Raw genomic sequence first — 17,122 nt, forward strand, 5'->3', positions numbered from 1 at the left:
TACATGAATATTATAAAGGAAGCACTGGGCTGAACAATTAACCTGCATTTTCGTTACAATCATCTGTGAAGTTTTCTTGTCTGAAGTCTCATTTAAGCCTCTCCTTGAGGATTTTGGGGGCACAAGAGAGGCGCTGGTGACCTTCAGCCTTGGGTTCAACTATGGCCTGCCACTTGCCTTTTTTTTTTTTTTTTTTTTTTTTAAGATTTATTTATTATGCATACGGTGTTCTGCCTGCAGGCGGGAAGAGGGCACCAGATCTCATTACAGATGCTTGTGAGCCACCATGTGGTTGTTGGGAATTGAACTCAGGACCTCTGCAAGAACATCCAGTGCTCTTAACCTCTGAGCCATCTCTCCAGCCCCGCCACTTGCCTTTGAAAAGCTGAAGCCCCGATGAGAAGTTAGTTCATGAACTAGAGACCAAACCGGGGCATCTGATCCTCACTCTCCCTCATTTCTCATCTCCCAGCACTGCTCTCTGGCCTGCACCCACAGCCAGAGCATCTGGAAGGATTGCAGTGACTTGGCACTCAGCCCTGGCATGGTTTAGCCTCTAGCAAGCTTTCTGAATTGGGAGGATCACGCTCTCAGAAGGAAAGAGAGGTACCCCAGGGATTAAGGGGGGCCATTGGGACAAAAGAGAAGCTGCCTGGGTTTCCCACCACTTCTACCTGCCACCTGGGCCCATCACAAACCTCCCTTTCTCACCGGAAGCCTTTTGTGTCTTTACTAAACCGTAGATGGCCTAACAGGATCAGCTTACTCCCAGTGGGTCTAGCATTTTCTCGCCACAGCTGTGTCCACAGTATGTCTTTGGTGGGCCTTTCGGCCTTCAGAGCCTGAAATATTTACCCTCTAGCCCTGGCAGAAGTTGGCAGAGCCCTGCACATGCTAAGTCTCTTCCAGGTGCTCAGCCATTCACGTTGTGAGCTACTTAGAGGCCACATCCTGTTCTAGAATCTGAGTTCTCTGCGAGCTTCCCGTTTCTCCAGCAATTCAAAATTCTTAAGTGACGGATGACAGAAACCAATCCTAGTCTGACCTCCTCTCGTCCCCACCTTCCTCCCGTGTGGCTCAGAGTCTGCCTTGGCAGGGTGTTCCACTGTCGCCATCCACGAGGTCCTGCTGCCTTGGGCACCAGATGCCTTCACTTCTCGTAAATCCTTGACTTCCCTTACTGGGCCCTTCCTCTCTGCTTGAACAGGTACACAAGATTCTTCCTCCAAAACACTGCCCCCTTTCCCTGTGGTTCCTCCTCGCCATGCTGTATCCTGCCTCACAGCTCTATTAAAATAGACGTCTGTGTTCTCGCTCCTTTGGTGGCTGTGTGGTCCTTCTGTCCCTCCCTGCTGGGTGGTTCTCACCATAGCAAGTATGATATTGTCGAAGATGGTGGATACTTTTGACTTGTCCGTAGCACTCCCTGACCGTCTAGACGTTTGAGTCACGTGCTGAGTTTGTGTGGTCTGCAGAAATACCTCCCCCGGACACCCTGGTTATCTGTGTCACCTCTGTCTGGATAGTCACTGATCTTTTCAAAGCAGCAGCTTCTAGTGCCGACTTGGTTTTGTTTTCTGCTTCCATTATTTCTGTCTCCTTCTGCTTGCCTTGGATTCTGATTTGCTTTATGTCCTCCAATCTCAAAGTAAAAATCTTGATTATGGATTTGAGATGTTTATTCTTTTCTGATATATCATTTAATGCTGTAAATTTTACTCTAAAGCAGCTAGATCTAACAACCCATGTGTATATATATATGTATATAAAGGGAATTTATTAGATTGATTTACAGAATTCAGTCCAGGTACCCCAACAAGGGTGGAAACAGGTACTTAGCAGACTTATGCTTACTGAATTAACTCTTAATTAGTAAGTTTTCTTTGCAATTCTAGGGTTTAGCATGGATTATATGCTCTAAAGGGAAATAGGGGGATATGTCAGTTGCTTTTGGGATCCAAATTCTGTTGTGAATCAGCAAACATTTTGATTCAATTGGTTATTCTGGGCACTTGACTATGAAGCATAATTACTAATTTTGGGTAGTGATTATGCTTTGGGACAGAAACAGCTTCCTCTTTAAATAAATTAACAGAAGTTAATAAATAAATGCAAAGAATCTTTTTGAGTACATGTTACATGCCAGGCACTATTATCTGCACATTCTGTGTAATTACTTACTCCTTATTCTACAGTGTTAATATAATTCATATTTTCTGCTTAGGGAATTAGCACTGTGAGGTTTAGTAACTTGCCCAGTTTCACACAGCAGTAAGTCTAGGAGCTGGGACTCCTACATCATCATTTTGACTTCCAAACCTATGGTCCCAACCATTGCTTGAAAGACTTCTGGCTTCCCCTAGGTGTAGCTGGGTTTCCTGCCCTGAGATCTTGTGCTCTTTCCTCTGGGATCCTGAAGCCTTGCCACAGACCGACATTCCCATAGACACCTTCCATTCCAAAGCTCTACATAAATTAATCCATTAAAGGGGCCTCATGCTGTTCCACAGCAGGAGCACGGCTGGGCACCAGCCAACTGGGTTCTCAGAAGCTGTTGGCCTTCACATCACAAGGAACTTGTTTTTCCTAATTGATTTTTAAAGCTTTTATTATTATTATTATTATTATTATTATCTTTTTTTCGGTATTTAGTCATTATAATTTAACCCTTCTGTCATAAGTGAACTATGTTAGTTGTGGGCCTGCTGGAGGCCAGGATTGATTCTGCGGACACCCTTACTATCTTTGTGAGCTTTGTCCCAGCTCACCCTGCCTCCCCAGAGCTCTGACCCTCCTTGTACTTTGGTTACATAGGCTTACGCTCCCAAGCAACAGATTTGTCATCGGGCCACACCACCATGACTTCTTGCATATACTGCCATCCCTGGCTTGTTCTTTCTCTTCATTACACTGCTAAGATTCTCTCATGGTGCTGCTGTGGCTGTGGTGCTCTGGTTTCCACCGCTGGATTGTATTCACAGGTACATCGGGCAAGTCTGCCAGTTACTTTGTGCATCCCTTTACCTATGGACAACTAGTTTACCTCCTGTTTCTAGAGACCCTCCTATCATCTCCAGGAAACTGCTGACCGCTGGATGCAGGGACCACATGATGAGTGACAGCTTGTCACTCTTGTATGGCAACAGTGAGCATGGACTCAGATTGGCCTTGGCTCCCCCTTTTGCTGCTGGCTGCCTGACTCTGTTGTCAGGGTTTGCTTTCTCTCTTCTGGACTCACTCAAACGTATTTACTAGTTACTGTGGCTCTGTTGAAGCACGAGAACTGTGTTTCATGGGTCTGGGGAGAAAGCTCAGCTGATAAGGGACTTGGCACGAAAGCATGAGGCCCTGACTCCTAGCCCTAGCACCCATGCCAAAGGCCAAGTGCAGCAGCACGTGCTTCGTTCTGGAAAAGCAGAGACAGGACCCTAACCAGCCAGCCTAGCCCCATCTGTGAGCCTGTCTCAAACAAGGCAGACAGTGCCTGAGAGGAATGGCATGATACTGTCCTCTGGTCATCATATGCGTGTGTCCACAGACATACACACACACACACACACACACACACACACACACACAAATTTTTCTTTTTAATTTTATGTGTGTAAGTGTTTTGCATCCAGAGGCATCGTATTCCCTGGAACTGGAATTACAGGTATGTGTAAGTTGCTATGTGGGTGCTGGGAATAGAACTTGGGACCTCTGGAAGAAGCAACCGGTGCTCTTAACCACTAAGCCATCTCTCCAGGCTCCAGGAAAGAATTTTTTAAAAGTATTTTATGAAAGATGGGCTTGTTCTACTGAAAGATGGCCCTTCACAGGATGTGGTCTGCCAGACACCCCTGAGTGTAAGTATCCACAAGCAGTTTTTAAAGTTTTTATTATTATATTTGGGAGATAGGAGAGGTACTAGGAATTAAACACAGAGCCTCATACATGCATTTATTTTGCCACTGGACTCCCTCCCCCAGGATTTCTTCACATCTTATTCTTTCCTTTTCCCGCTCTCCCAACTCACCTTTCCATTCTGAAATCCACCCCCTCTTTATTTTTTAACCAACCTTACCATAACCATCTCTGAAGTCTTTTCCACTCAACCCTTCTAGTCTCCACAGTCAAGTCCCCCTGGCTTCCCTCTGGGTATCTAGGCCAATCTCAGGCAGAGGCAGAGGCAGGCGTCTTCTTCAGAAGGCAGTAAGGCGGGAAATCACAAGGATTCCTCCACTGGAGTACTTCCACTCATCGAGTGCACCTTGAGAGCATGCCAGGTGCCGAGCACTGTGAGCACCCTACAGTTACATCTGATGTCAATGTGGGTTACTGCTGTCACCTGACCTTTCTGGCGTGTCCTTTAGCAACACCTGTGCTAAAGGCTTTCATATGCAGCATTTAATATGTTCAGGAGCACCAGGATCTTAACCATAGTGCTTAGGGAAGTATGGGAAAGATCAGGCTGAGTAAATCACATTGGCTGCATTATTTTTAAGGTAGACGTTATCTATTATTTTTCCTTCCAATTAATCATTTATAATATAGTTTAGACTTAGCAGTTAGCTCGACACACTTTTTCTTCAACAGAGCCCTTACGTAAATGTGTAAATGCCAAACAGGACCATATGAATAAAGGTTCATGTTGAGGATTTAACAGCTGTCCATTCATTTTCCTTCAATCTGTTGCATCATTTGCTTGTTTCTCATGAACCAGAAAAAACTTTTCTAAGTAGCTGGTCCTTTATATCTGCATCTGTGGGTCAATCAACCATGGCCAAAAGTATTTGAAAAGTAATTACTTCTGCATTGAACATATACAGACTTGTTTGGTCACAATTTCCCTAAACAATATAGTATACTACTTATACAATATTTAAATTACATGAGTTAAAGTAAAATAATGCAGAAATGGTTTAAGTATTTGGGAGTTCCTATGTCAGTTCTGTGCACATTCTCTGCAATTTTGCATAATTGGCAAATCCACAATTTGAAGTCCACAGGGGTTCCTAATAGCAACCCCCCCTCTGTGTTTTCTGGGGAGATGCAATGCACATGTCTACTCACCCCAGAGAGGGATCCATGACAGACCCAAGTATGGATACCACTAAAGTCCAACTTTGTCAACTGTGAGTTTTATTGGGGTTACTTGCAAAGAGCATTAATGACTCAAAGACATCTATATCACCAAAGCCCACTCCAGTATAGGTGACAGCTCACAAAGCTGGGAACCCGTAGTAAACTGCTAGCCCACAGGTGACTCATCAGGTTGGAGAATGTCCTTTCCAGGTGCCTCAGTTGGTCTAAATCTCTTCTAGGCAGTTCAGCTGGCCTCTGCTCCTTCCAGGCAGCAGGTCTGGTCTCAGAGTCTTCTTTGCAGCTTTTCTCCTCTGAGAATCGTCTTTGCAGCTCAGCTTTCTCTAGTCCGAAGAGGACTCTCGGCTTTTATCGCTTATTCTGGCAGGGAGGGGCCTAGTGAATCTGGTCAGTTTCAGGGACTTCCTGAAGCTATTTTGAGTTGTTTACCTTCCTGCTTAAGGAACTTTCTGCAAGACAGAATGTTTCAATATTAGAGAAAACTGTTATACAACACTTTAGGAATGAGAGATAACTATAATGTCTCCTCTGGAGACACCCATTAGAGAAATGTTTTCCTTTTATGTTAATATCTTTAGCAGATAGTGTTCAACTCAGGTCTGATTTCATTCAGTCACTAATGAGTTATCATGTTATGCTTGTGGGAAGCCTAGCCTAGAGTCTGATGTGTAGCAAGGCATAAACCAAAAACGTTTGCACTGGGCACACATTCCCTAAGGGAAAGAAAGATGGACAGTCAAGCACAAGGCAGAAGGCCTTCAAAAACAGTGACAAGTGCTGAGTAGAGCAAGAAAGTCATAGAGAGCATGCGTGGTGTAGGGGGGCTCTCTAACATCTGAGCAGAGACTTAGATGATGTGAGTGAGCCACGAGGGTACTGGGAAAAGTCTTCCCAGCAGGTGGGACAGTGAGCATGAGGCCCGGAGGTGGCCTGGCTTGGGTTACTTGAAGTAATACCTTAGCCTGATAATACCTTAGTCTGAGACTGGACTCATCCTTGTCAACCCCTCTGTTTTTCAGGTATCCGAGATGTTTCTAAATGGAGTGAGAAGACAAGGAAACCTCTGGAAGCCCTATATGGATATGACTACTTTGCCAAAACCTGTGAGAAGTGGGTGGATGGCATAAACCAGTTTAAACATCTGCCAGATGGTAAGTTGCATGGACTGATGGTCCCTTTGCTAATTGCAAGGGATACTTGAGTTCCTCCCTTGATTTCCCAGCATTCCTTCATAATGAACAAGCACACCCATTATCCTCACACTGTTAATGTGTGAACAGAGACAGAGGTTTTTTGTACAATAAAACGAGCCCTTGTGTAATAAGTGTAAGTGCCAGACAGGACCATGTGACTAAAGGTTCATGTTGAGGCTTTAACAGCTGTCTGTCCATTGTCTTCAGTCCTTCACATATGTAGCAGCACAAATCTGTACTTCAGAAACCTGTTTCTACTTTCTAATTGAAGAACAGGTCATTAGAAGGAGAGCCACCATACAGACAATTTCTTCCTTCCTGTCTGGATGGGCCTACCCTCTCCTCATCTTACTTCTAGGACAAAGCAGCAGGAAGTCTCTGCCATGTTCTTCAGCCCCAGCAAAGTCAGAGAGGGGAAAAGGCTGTTGAATTCTCTTTTCAACTTCAGAGCCAATACATAACCTTAGCTGTGGACAAGTACCTCCTTTTGTTTATCTTAAAAAACTAATAAGATTCCCAGTAAGAATTAACATCTTTAAGCAGAATTCAAAGTTTATTTTTATATAGCTATGTGTTTAGTCAGCTTTCTGGCACTGTGACAAACACCTGAGATAATCAGCTAACTAAGAGGAAAGGTGTATTGTGACTTAGTTCTGGGGGTTCCGGTCCATAACTAGGGAGACCCACTGCCTTTAAAGCTAGGTGGTGCAATGCATCATGGTAGGAGAGCTTGGCAAGGCAAAGCCATTTGCCTCATGGGCAAAAGGAAAAAGAGGAATAGACTGGAGTCCACTTCTCCTCCAAAGACACAACCCCCATTTCCCATGAGCTTTCACTACGCCCCACCTCTTAAAGGTCCCACCACTCTCTCCTGCTTCATGCTGGGAAACAAGCTCTAACATGAGAACCTGGGGGAACATTAAGATCCAAACTGTAGCAAGCTGCTTGGAATGGATGTCTACCCTCTCTTCTTTTTAGTTTTGTAATTGCTACAAAAATAGAGTAGCTGAGATTGAATGTTGGAAACATTGTTACAGAATGCTTGTATCTGAAGGGACAGTTGATCTATTAGGTAATCCTTTCCAGAATGAATCATCTGTAATGTCAAAGCTTTTGCAATGAAAGGGACTTTGGAAATGTTTTGTGTCTGGTTTAAGTTCAAAGGAGCAAATCCATGCCTTATAATGATCCTGTTGAAATGCAATTTTTCATCCATAGTAATGAGTCCTAAAAATGTGTTTCTTTGCATCTTAAAACAACAGATCTCTGGCTCTGCTGGGGTTGAAGAACATGGCAGAGACTTCCTGCTGCTTTGTCCTAGAAGTAAGATGAGGAGAGGGTGGGCTCATCCAGAAAGGAAGAAATTGTCTGTATGGTGGCTCTCCTTCTAATGACCTGTTCTTCAATTAGAAAGTAGAAACAGGTTTCTGGAGTATAGATTTGTGCTGCTACATATGTGAAAAAATGCCATTAAGCCAACGAGTCAGTTCTCCATGAAAGCGAGCACACTGAGAAGTGTAGTCTGGTGCTTTCTGGGAGAAGGCCATGAAGAGATGGAAATAGTGTTACACTGACTGTTCAGAAGCACATCCTAACATAGAGAACCCAATGTGGAAATCATCTTAGAGCAGGACAAGTAGTTCATCTCCCTTCTGTACTTATTGATCTGACAGGAGTCTTTTGTTCATGGCTGTGTGCTCAGGTTTACAGACACTTGGTCCAGCATGGGTGATTGCACAGCTGTGGAGTTATTGGGGCCTGGATTTGAGGTCTTGGCTTGCTGTCAGAATGGCTTTGGGCAGTGACTTGATTTCTGGACAGTATACTAATACATACCTCATTAATTTTTGAGGAGATTAAGTGAGGTAATATATATTCAGCTATGGTAGGGTGCTGTGGACAGTTATTATGAAAATGCTACTACTGTGATTTTTTAAAAAAGCACCTAATTTACAAATGTTTGTCAATGTCGAATGAGTTAAAATGTAAGAGCTAGCTTGGCATGGTGGCATGTGCCTTTAATCACAGCATTTGGGAGGCAGAGACAGATGAATCTGTGAGTTTGAGGCCAACCTGGTCTACATAGTAAGTTCCAGTCCAGCCAGCAATACACAGCGAGATCCTGTCTCAAAATTAAAAAAGAAAAAAAAAATGCAAGTGCTGTAAGCATTTCCATATCCTGCATTACCATATACAGCAGGCAATTGTAGAGCTGACTTTCATCAACATCACCCCATACAGCTGGCAGGTATGTACTGCTCAGAGCAGTGCTTCCCGGTCGATGGGTCACTCTCCCTTGGTGGAGAGCAATCACCAGCTGGAAAGAAGAGCAGGGGCTTGGTGTCTGGTGGGCAGTGCCCCACGCACTGGATCTCAGCCAGCTCAGTTATATAGCACCATCCTTTTGGAACAGGCAGAGATGGGAGGGCCATGGAGGAAGGAACTAGTAGCATGGATACTGGAACCTTCAATACTGCTGACCGTATGTGTAACCTCATAATAGCCACAGGCAACTGTGATTATTGCTGTTTGAGACCGAAGCTCTACCTGGCTAGGAGCCACCAAGGTGTGGTACTCAGGGGTGTCCCTAAAGCATAAACACTGAAGAGTAACTTGTGTCCCGTGTACAGGATAACTTCACGGTGAAGTCCCTGCATCCTGAGGACTGGCTAGGCCTTCAGCCATTGAGACACAACCTCAAAGGAGTTTTCAAATGTCAGGCATCATCAACATGACTGACAGGCTGCCTCTTTGTAATATAAGACTTGCGGGGGGTTTTTTCGTTTGCTTATTTGATTTTTCTACCAGTTTACATGAATAATGAATTTAAATCAGGAAAAGCTGTTTATTTACTAGTAGAGCATCACAACAGGCAAGCAGAGCACAGAAATAGAAGAGGGAAGACTGAGAATGTTAAAAATGAAAGGACCCTCAGTTCGATCTAGCTTCCACTGACAGGGAAGCCACGATGCAGAGGGACACGTGTGTCAGCAGATTGCAAAACCCCTGAAAAGGCTTACCTTGACTTGAGTTCCAGAGGTTCCCAGTCATGAGAAAGCAAGCGCTCTCGTTGTTTTGCATCTGTGGCAAGGTACTGGAGCACTTGGTTGAAAGACATCATAGGATAGTTTTCTGTTGGTAATACAAGATAGGATAGAAAGTGAATTAGGTACAGTTTAGACTTACCAAAATAGGATAGATAATGGAATATTTTCTCTGAATTTGTCAAATGCAAATGGACTAGACATTGTTGCTGTATTTATTGCTTATATATATTGTATATAGTTATTGTACTTATTGTATATATTTTTTCTTATATAGTTATAATTGTTTGATTTTTTATTTTTATTAGACAAAAAGGGGAAATGTGCTGCTATTTTATTTGTATGTTAATAAATAAAGTTTTGCCTGGAGATTAGAGGAAATAGCAAGCCATTAAGTAAACATGGAAGTCAGGCAGTGAGTGGTAGCACACGCCCTTAATCCGATCACATGGCAGGCAGGGTCTCTGTGTGTTCAAGGGCACACTAGGGAGCAGCCAAGTGTGGTGATACACGCCTTTAATCCCAGTACCAACCATAGAGACCTGGAAGTCTATACAGACAGGAAGTGAGGTAGCTGGGCAAAGAGCCAATGAGATGGCAGAACAGTAAGGCAATAAAGGCGTGGGTAGACAGGAAGTAACTTAATTCTGGTAGCTGCAGAACTGGAGAGGTAATGTTGGTGGCTATCACTATTTCCCTGATCTCTAAGGCTTTTGCCCCTATATTTGGCTTTGTGTTTTTTATTTAATAAGACCATTTAGAAATTTGTCTACACTTGGTGGAGCCAAGCTGGTCACATCCCAAATCAGAGAGTGAAAAGGGAAGAGAGAGTAGGCTAGGTTTCCACAGTCCCCTCAGGTGCATGTCCCCAATGATAAGGATGTCTCACAAGGCCACACCCTGAGGCTTTCACCACTTACTAATGGCACCTCTCTGGGGACCGAACCTTTGGTGCCTTTGGGAAGCACTGAGGACCAAAATCGAGCAGCGTATCTCTGTGGAGTTCTGCTTCTTCCCTGCAGAGAGACTGTGCTAAGGGGATTCCCTGTGCTCTTTTCCCTCAGGTAACATCTGTCGGCACTTGCTGCCCCTGGTCCAGTGCCCAACCCTCATCGTGCACGGGGAGAAGGACCCATTGGTCCCACGATTTCATGCTGACTTCCTTCACGAGCATGTGAAAGGGTCACGGTGAGTCTCGTCACAGCCTCTAAAACTCCTGGTCACCTCAAAGCCTCCGAGGAAGTGAGAGAAGCCATAGGAAGGAAAGGAAGTGGGAGAAGTGGGGGTCAGGATACATGCTCCCCATTTGGAAAGAGAGTGCCACTGGGCACAGAGGATCCGAGCTCTGGGTCCTGGGGAGCCTCAGCAGAGGGACTCTGGTAAATGTCTTTGAGCACAGTGAGGCCATGTGTTCCTGGGCACTGAGCTTGTGAACAGAGGTGGAATTTTTCTATCCCGACCTCCTAGTCCCAAATGAACATACAAAAGCTTATATTAATTACAAAATGCTCAGCCAATAGCTCAGGCTTATTATTAACTAGCTTTTACATTTCAATTAACTCATTTCTGTTCATCTATATGTTGCCACATAGCCCATGGCTTTACCAGTCCTCTGTTCTGCATCTTGCTTCCTAGGCAGCTCACTGGAATCTCTTCCAATTCCACCCTCCTTCATCCCAGTCCTGTTTGATTGTCCCGCCTAACTTTATCCTGCCTTGCTATAGGCCAAACAGCTTTATTATTAACCAAGGAAAGCAATACATATTCATAGCATACAGAAGGATCATTCCAGAGCAGAGCTCTGTAACAAGAGAAACACGTTAGATTTGTAACACCATTGGTAACAATTCAATATACCTTGGGATTTTTAGCTCATTTAAAAACAATAACAATAAAAAACACCCATAAAACAAAACCAAGAAAGCAAATTGTCCTTTGCTAGCCACCACATATAGTTATATTCTATATTTAACTCTGAAGCCTTTTTGTCACTAAAATTATATTGTGAGCTCTACAAGTCATATCCATCTTAAATATATACTTACTCCCTCCATGCACCTGATTTTGATGCCTGTGGAGGGCCAGTACTGTTTAGCAAACTGAGCACCTAGCTTAGGTCCCTGCCCTCAAAGTCCCTGAAGCCCAGTGGAGAAAGCTGGTATCCCAGCAGCTTCAATGCCTGAGAGTGAATCTTCTCAGTGATTCTTTTTTTTTTTTTTTTTTTTTTTTTTTGGTTTTTTGAGACAGGGTTTCTCTGTGTAGCTTTGCGCCTTTCCTGGAACTCACTTGGTAGCCCAGGCTGGCCTCGAACTCACAAAGATCCACCTGGCTCTGCCTCCCGAGTGCTGGGATTAAAGGCGTGCGCCACCACCGCCTGGCCCTCAGTGATTCTTAACAGTGGGCTTCTCTGGGGATTTGGACGTAAGGGGAGGGAGTGTTTCTTATTCCACAGCAAAATACAATTACATAGTAATCTATATATCTCCCTATATATGAAGTGTGTGTGTGTGTGTGTGTGTGTAATTCTTTACATTGAAAGGACATTCTTCACCCTACATATTCCTTCTGTAGCAGTTCAGCCATGAGTTAAACAAACGTGAGAACATGAGCAGGAATAAGAAGCACTTTGAGAAGATTGTAAAGTAAGTGGAGAATGAAGGTAGAAGTTAGATTAAAATTACACTGTGGGTAAACTAGAAGTTCAGAGTAAATAAGGCGTTTTCAAACTTGACTTTTATAAAATTATAATAATACTAAGCCATGGTTGTGGCACAAAATCCAAATAGTTTATTTTCTTATTAATCTCCCAGATGTTTTCTGTTCATCTCAATCTCTGTTTTATTTTAATTTTATACATTTAGAGTATGCAATGTGGTATTTCCATGTAGAATTTTGTATTTTAAAGATATTTTACATAAAATATCTAATTATACTTCACTACAGACTTTGGGAAAGTAGTTCCATTTTTAGATGAGATTTCAAGGCTGGTCGATGTCAAACAGTGTTTTAAGCTATTTAGTTAGTAAGTGACAAGTTCTATATTTTCCTAAACAGAACTTTTCACCACAGCACAAATGTCTCATGAATGTCATAAAGGCACAGCCATGCTGGGTAGCCTGGCTAACTGTCTTCTGCTTCAGAAATGACTGGTTTTTACACAATGACCCTCGTGATAAATGCAGAGGCTTCCCTTAAGGAGCCAGGCTCACTAAATGTCTGTCTGTGAGAACGCTTAGCCTAGGAATGCAGTCCCAAACCTATCTCCTAGCAACAGAATACATCAATATTGGAGGAAAATGTGCCCTTCCTGTACATTTGGCGGAAATCATTTTCTCATAACAGTGTTCATTGGAACTTATGGGTTGGAGGTAAAATGTTATTAGCAACAGTTCTCTAAAACCGGTCTGTGTTTCCCACTCCTTTGGCTAAAAGAGCACTTTATGTTGGTTGGGTACCTACAAGACCATGGCTGGCTTCTTTGGGAGCCCCCAGAAGGAAACTGGATTCCTAGAGCTGCAAATCCCTGCTGTGCATCTGCACCAGGCCCTCTGAGGCAGGACAGCTGCACACCTTGCCAGGCACGTCTTTAACCACACTTAAAGGCGTAGTCTGTCCTCACAGGATTTTGCCAAGAAGCACTTACTGTATATGAGTCACACCATGCTGCTTTTACCTCCTTGGAAGGAGACCAGCCTCCAGCTTTGTTAATCTGTCTCCTTCCCTTCTCTTTTCTCTCTTCATAGGAGAGGAATCATAGTCTCTTAAAAGCAAGGAGGCCTTTGTTTGAACTTTTTAGTTTTAGGCAGCTGCATTTCCCCCACCGAAATTCTTGGATAAAACCCATAGTCAGAGCTGTTCTGACTGCAGCAGTAAGGTGAACAGACCCTGTCTTTGGAGTCCTCATGCCCGATCCTAGTTTCAGGGCTCCCGTGTAGCCAGGCCTCCTTCCTGGCTGAAGGACTTCTCGCCTGGCTTGTCTGCCAGCCTCTGGGTGGATGTTCCCCATTACAAAGCGTACAGCAGCCCCAGCAGCCATCCGAGAAATCTTGCCGAGTGGTAATTGGTACCCATGTACTCTAGAGCTGGTGTGAAGAGGCTCTGAGAGGCAACAGAGCTAGGCTGCCTGGAGAGGCTGTGACCTCACAGCTAGGTCAAGCCACTGTGCTGTGGCCCAGCTAGCCTGACTACCACAACAAAGTTAGAGAGTTCCTGCCTTAGCTGTCTTCTAAGAAAGACTTTCAACTCTACAGTAATGCCAGAGCATCCCCCATGCAACCATCCGCTCTCCATGTTCAGTTCAGAGTTCACTAAATGACATGACCTTCTCAACACTTTACTATAACTCAGGGTCCCTGGCACTGGACATGATTTTGCACAACTGTAGGCTGTAAGTGTTCTGAACGTATTCAAGGTGGGTAAGGCTAAGATGTAGTGTTTGGCAATATAGATCCATTAGGTGCATTTTTATTTAGGGTATTTTCTTAATTTTTTTCTGCATTGCTGAGGGTGAGGTCAGGGCCTCCACACATGCTAAATATGCATTCTGCCTCTAAGCAACACCCTCAGCCTCAAGATTGTCAACATGTGGTAGCGTAATGAAGACATCACTCCATTACAACACAAACATCCATCTTCTTTCATTTCTAGAGATGTCGACAGAGCAAGTCTCTTCTGAGCCCTCTCTCCCCAGCTCATAGACAGTCTTTTCTCTGATCCTGTGACCCAACTGGCTTTCCTTATAAGGACACTAGTCATAATGGATCAGGATATGACCACATTTTGAACTAAGTCACTTCTTTAAAGATGCTGAGATTTCAGTATGTGATTGGGGTTGGGAGAGCAGTTCATTCCATGCAAGTGTTTTTGAGAAGGCTTCAGGTCTCAGGAATTAACAGAAGCTGGAGTCTGCATTTCAGGTCATGGCTCAGTATCTTCTGCTCAGGGAAGCCTCCTTACCCCATGGTCACATGGCTCCGTGTTCATACCTTTTAAAACAGCTCTCAGCATGTGATTTCATTTTTATCCTATAGAATACCTCTCTCAGGATATAACCTAACACATCTTACCGGCTCTGTGCATGTCGGGGGAGGGAGGAGGAAGGAAGGGCAAAGGCAAAAAGCAGATGTATAGACAGGAGCAGAAAGCACCCAGAGGGCAGAGTCTGTAGTGGCCCAGCTGCGTGGTGAGTCAGGCTTGGGAGCCAGGCAAGTGGGAGAGAACGGGGTAAAGTCAGTGTGTACAGAGCAACATTGCAGGTTTGCGTCAACCAAGAGGAAAAGCCAAGGGAGTCTTGTCTGGAAATGAAAGGATGCTGAGTGGCATTTGTGGCATTGGGATTAAGAGCACTGGAGGGCTATTTGACTGTGTACCCTTGAGCATTGCAAGTGACATCTCTAGCTTGTTTCCTGGTACGTAAATTGTAGGTGCAAGGTAATAATGTCTCAACCTGACTTTTAACAGATTAAACCAGCTCTACTCACATTAGGGAGGGCGATTACCTTGCTCAGCCTATGGATTCAGGTCTTAATGTTATTCCCAAACACACTCAAGAATAGCTGTAATATTTTCTGATCAAATATCTGGGCACCCTGAGATCCAGTCAAACTGATAGGTGAAATTAACCATGTCTGTGGGGAAGGCTTGACAGGCACATGCTCCCCTTCACAGGGTTCTTGGGCTTGGGTGGCTTTCCTGGAGAATATGTTAACAGAGTGAAGGAGAGGGGCAGGAATGGTCATCTAGGTAGTGGTGGCTAGTTACTGTGTTCTTGTCTGGGTCACTGAAGGGAGAGAAGGCCTCTTTCTGGGGCTTCCTTGGCTCAGCAAGTCTAGCCACCAATGTAAAATATCTTGGCCTGCTGGAGCAGTGTGAATTGGAACATGAAGATGGAATTGGTTCACAATAGCAACTGAGTTCCTTTTCTCAGTCATATAGCAAAGCAAGACCAAGGGCCTGGGGAGGGAGAGGCTGATGGACGGCACCCACTGCGGCCTGTACTTTTATACCACATCTTGTTGGGAGCTCCCACCTTCATGCCCAGGTGATTCCTCCCCTGGAGAAGCTTAGCAGAGGAGAGCAGTCAACTAGGCTCCCCTGTGGCCACAGGGTTAGCTCCAAACAGAAGTCACTAGCGCTTACTAGGCTGAGGCCTTTTCCATTCAAAACGAGCAGAGTCTGACCCTTTCCAGGTAAATCTTAAACATTTTTTTTTTTGCAAAACTTTTCTTAGAAAAAAATTCTTCCAATTGGAGATTTTATGTCAACCAATAAATTATGCTTCTTGAGTCAGAATATTCATTAATTTGCTGTGCTTAGTTAGAACCTTCCTAAGGACTTACCGATAGCAGACACCAATGAAATGCCTACAAACTGGTGCATGTGGATGCATCCTTTCTTTTGGTCCCCATGATAATCTCAGGGGTACCATTACTACCCTGTTTCCCAGGGGGAAAATGGTGGCTCTGGGTGAGGGTGTAACTGCTGGTGCTGAGGCCATGCTGCCTCCATAAAGCCCTTCACCCGCTGATGACCCCCTCAGTTTATGTCCATCTCTCACTGCAGTTGGTGGGCCCCAGCTGGATCCCTGGTGTCTCCGCAGGTTTGGGAAAGCCTTGTCCTCCACACACCAGAGCTGGTGGAAGTGCTCCAGGGGGGCGTGTGCTCCCCCTCCCCACACCACAATGATTTAATTTCTTTCCCATGAGCGAGACATGATTGTAAGATTTAGGAAAAGAGGCCTCTCCTTGAGATGTCTGCCCCCAGCCCCCGAACGTCTAGTAGGGTAATGTCTGGGGTGCGGTGCCTTCTGGCTTCACTAGAGGAAGAAGTTTGTAGTTCTCACATCTTTACCTTTTCCTTAGGACTTTCTCAAAAGCATGATCAATAAAAGAAGACATTCCGTTTCTGTTATGGGCCGCCAGGTTTGCATGGCTTTGGAGGTCTGCCATTGAAGGATGAGGAAAAGGTCTGAGTAGCCTGTTGCTGTCCCGTTTCATGATGGACAAGAGCCCCTCACAAAGAATCAGCTGCTCTTTTGGTTTCCAGAGAAAGCAGAGGAGCATACAGTCCTCCTGGCTGACTTATTGGTTCAGAACATATTGAGGATCTTGTCACATTCATTCAGAGTAAGGATGCTAGAGCACATTCATTATGGCCTTGTCACTAGTGGACAGCTCTCACAGTTTCATTTGAAAGCTGAAAATAGTGAGACTGGAGACAAAATGGTGCCAGTGAGATCAGCATCTCATGCCACCATGACTGAGAGGGAGGGGCTGGATCAGCAGAGCTGAGATGACCACTGGGTTTACCCCAAATTTCACAGCTTCTTCCTAAGAGATCTAGACTTTCCAAAGATGCCTCATGCTATAGGACCCCTCCCCTGCAAATAGGAACTTTAAACCGTTAGGGCTCCTTCACGATGTTGCACGAATCCTAAATGGTCTTATAATAAAAACCCGGAGCCAGATATTAGGGTAAATGCTAAAAGACCAGAGAGACCAAGGAACAAGCCACAGCCACTTCTCACCTCACCAGCTCCATGAATCGTCTGAGTCAATGCCTCTGAGTCCTCAGCCAAAAGGGCCTCTAGTTCCTGTCTTATCAAGCCTTATATGCTTTTCTCTGCCCAGCCATCTCACTTTCCATCTCAGCCTTCCTAGTGCTGGGATTAATGGCACATGTACTTCCTAAATACTGGTAGCAAAGGCATGAGATCTCAAGTGCTGGGATTAAAGGTGTGTGTCACCACTGCCTGGCTCTGTTTCTTTTAGACTGGATTAATCTCATGTAGTCTAGGGTGGC

General features: G+C 44.6%; 1 protein-coding gene across 2 annotated transcripts in view; it reads left to right on the plus strand.

Annotated features, from left to right (window-relative positions):
* The window catches only part of Bphl (biphenyl hydrolase like), a 31,561-nt gene that overhangs the window by 11,905 nt on the left and 2,534 nt on the right, over positions 1-17,122 (plus strand). Inside the window, exons 5-7 of one of the 2 annotated variants that reach the window (XM_076573156.1) lie at positions 6,105-6,236; positions 10,387-10,510; positions 11,894-12,014. In XM_076573156.1, coding sequence (XP_076429271.1) covers positions 6,105-6,236; positions 10,387-10,510; positions 11,894-11,912 — 275 coding nt within the window. In that variant the 3' untranslated portion in view covers positions 11,913-12,014. Of the gene's footprint in view, positions 1-6,104; positions 6,237-10,386; positions 10,511-11,893; positions 12,015-17,122 lie in introns of those variants that run through there. The other variant, XM_006983510.4, reaches the window with a different exon arrangement.

Source organism: Peromyscus maniculatus, chromosome 5, assembly GCF_049852395.1.
Source record: "Peromyscus maniculatus bairdii isolate BWxNUB_F1_BW_parent chromosome 5, HU_Pman_BW_mat_3.1, whole genome shotgun sequence".
NCBI classification, from domain to species: domain Eukaryota; kingdom Metazoa; phylum Chordata; class Mammalia; order Rodentia; family Cricetidae; genus Peromyscus; species Peromyscus maniculatus.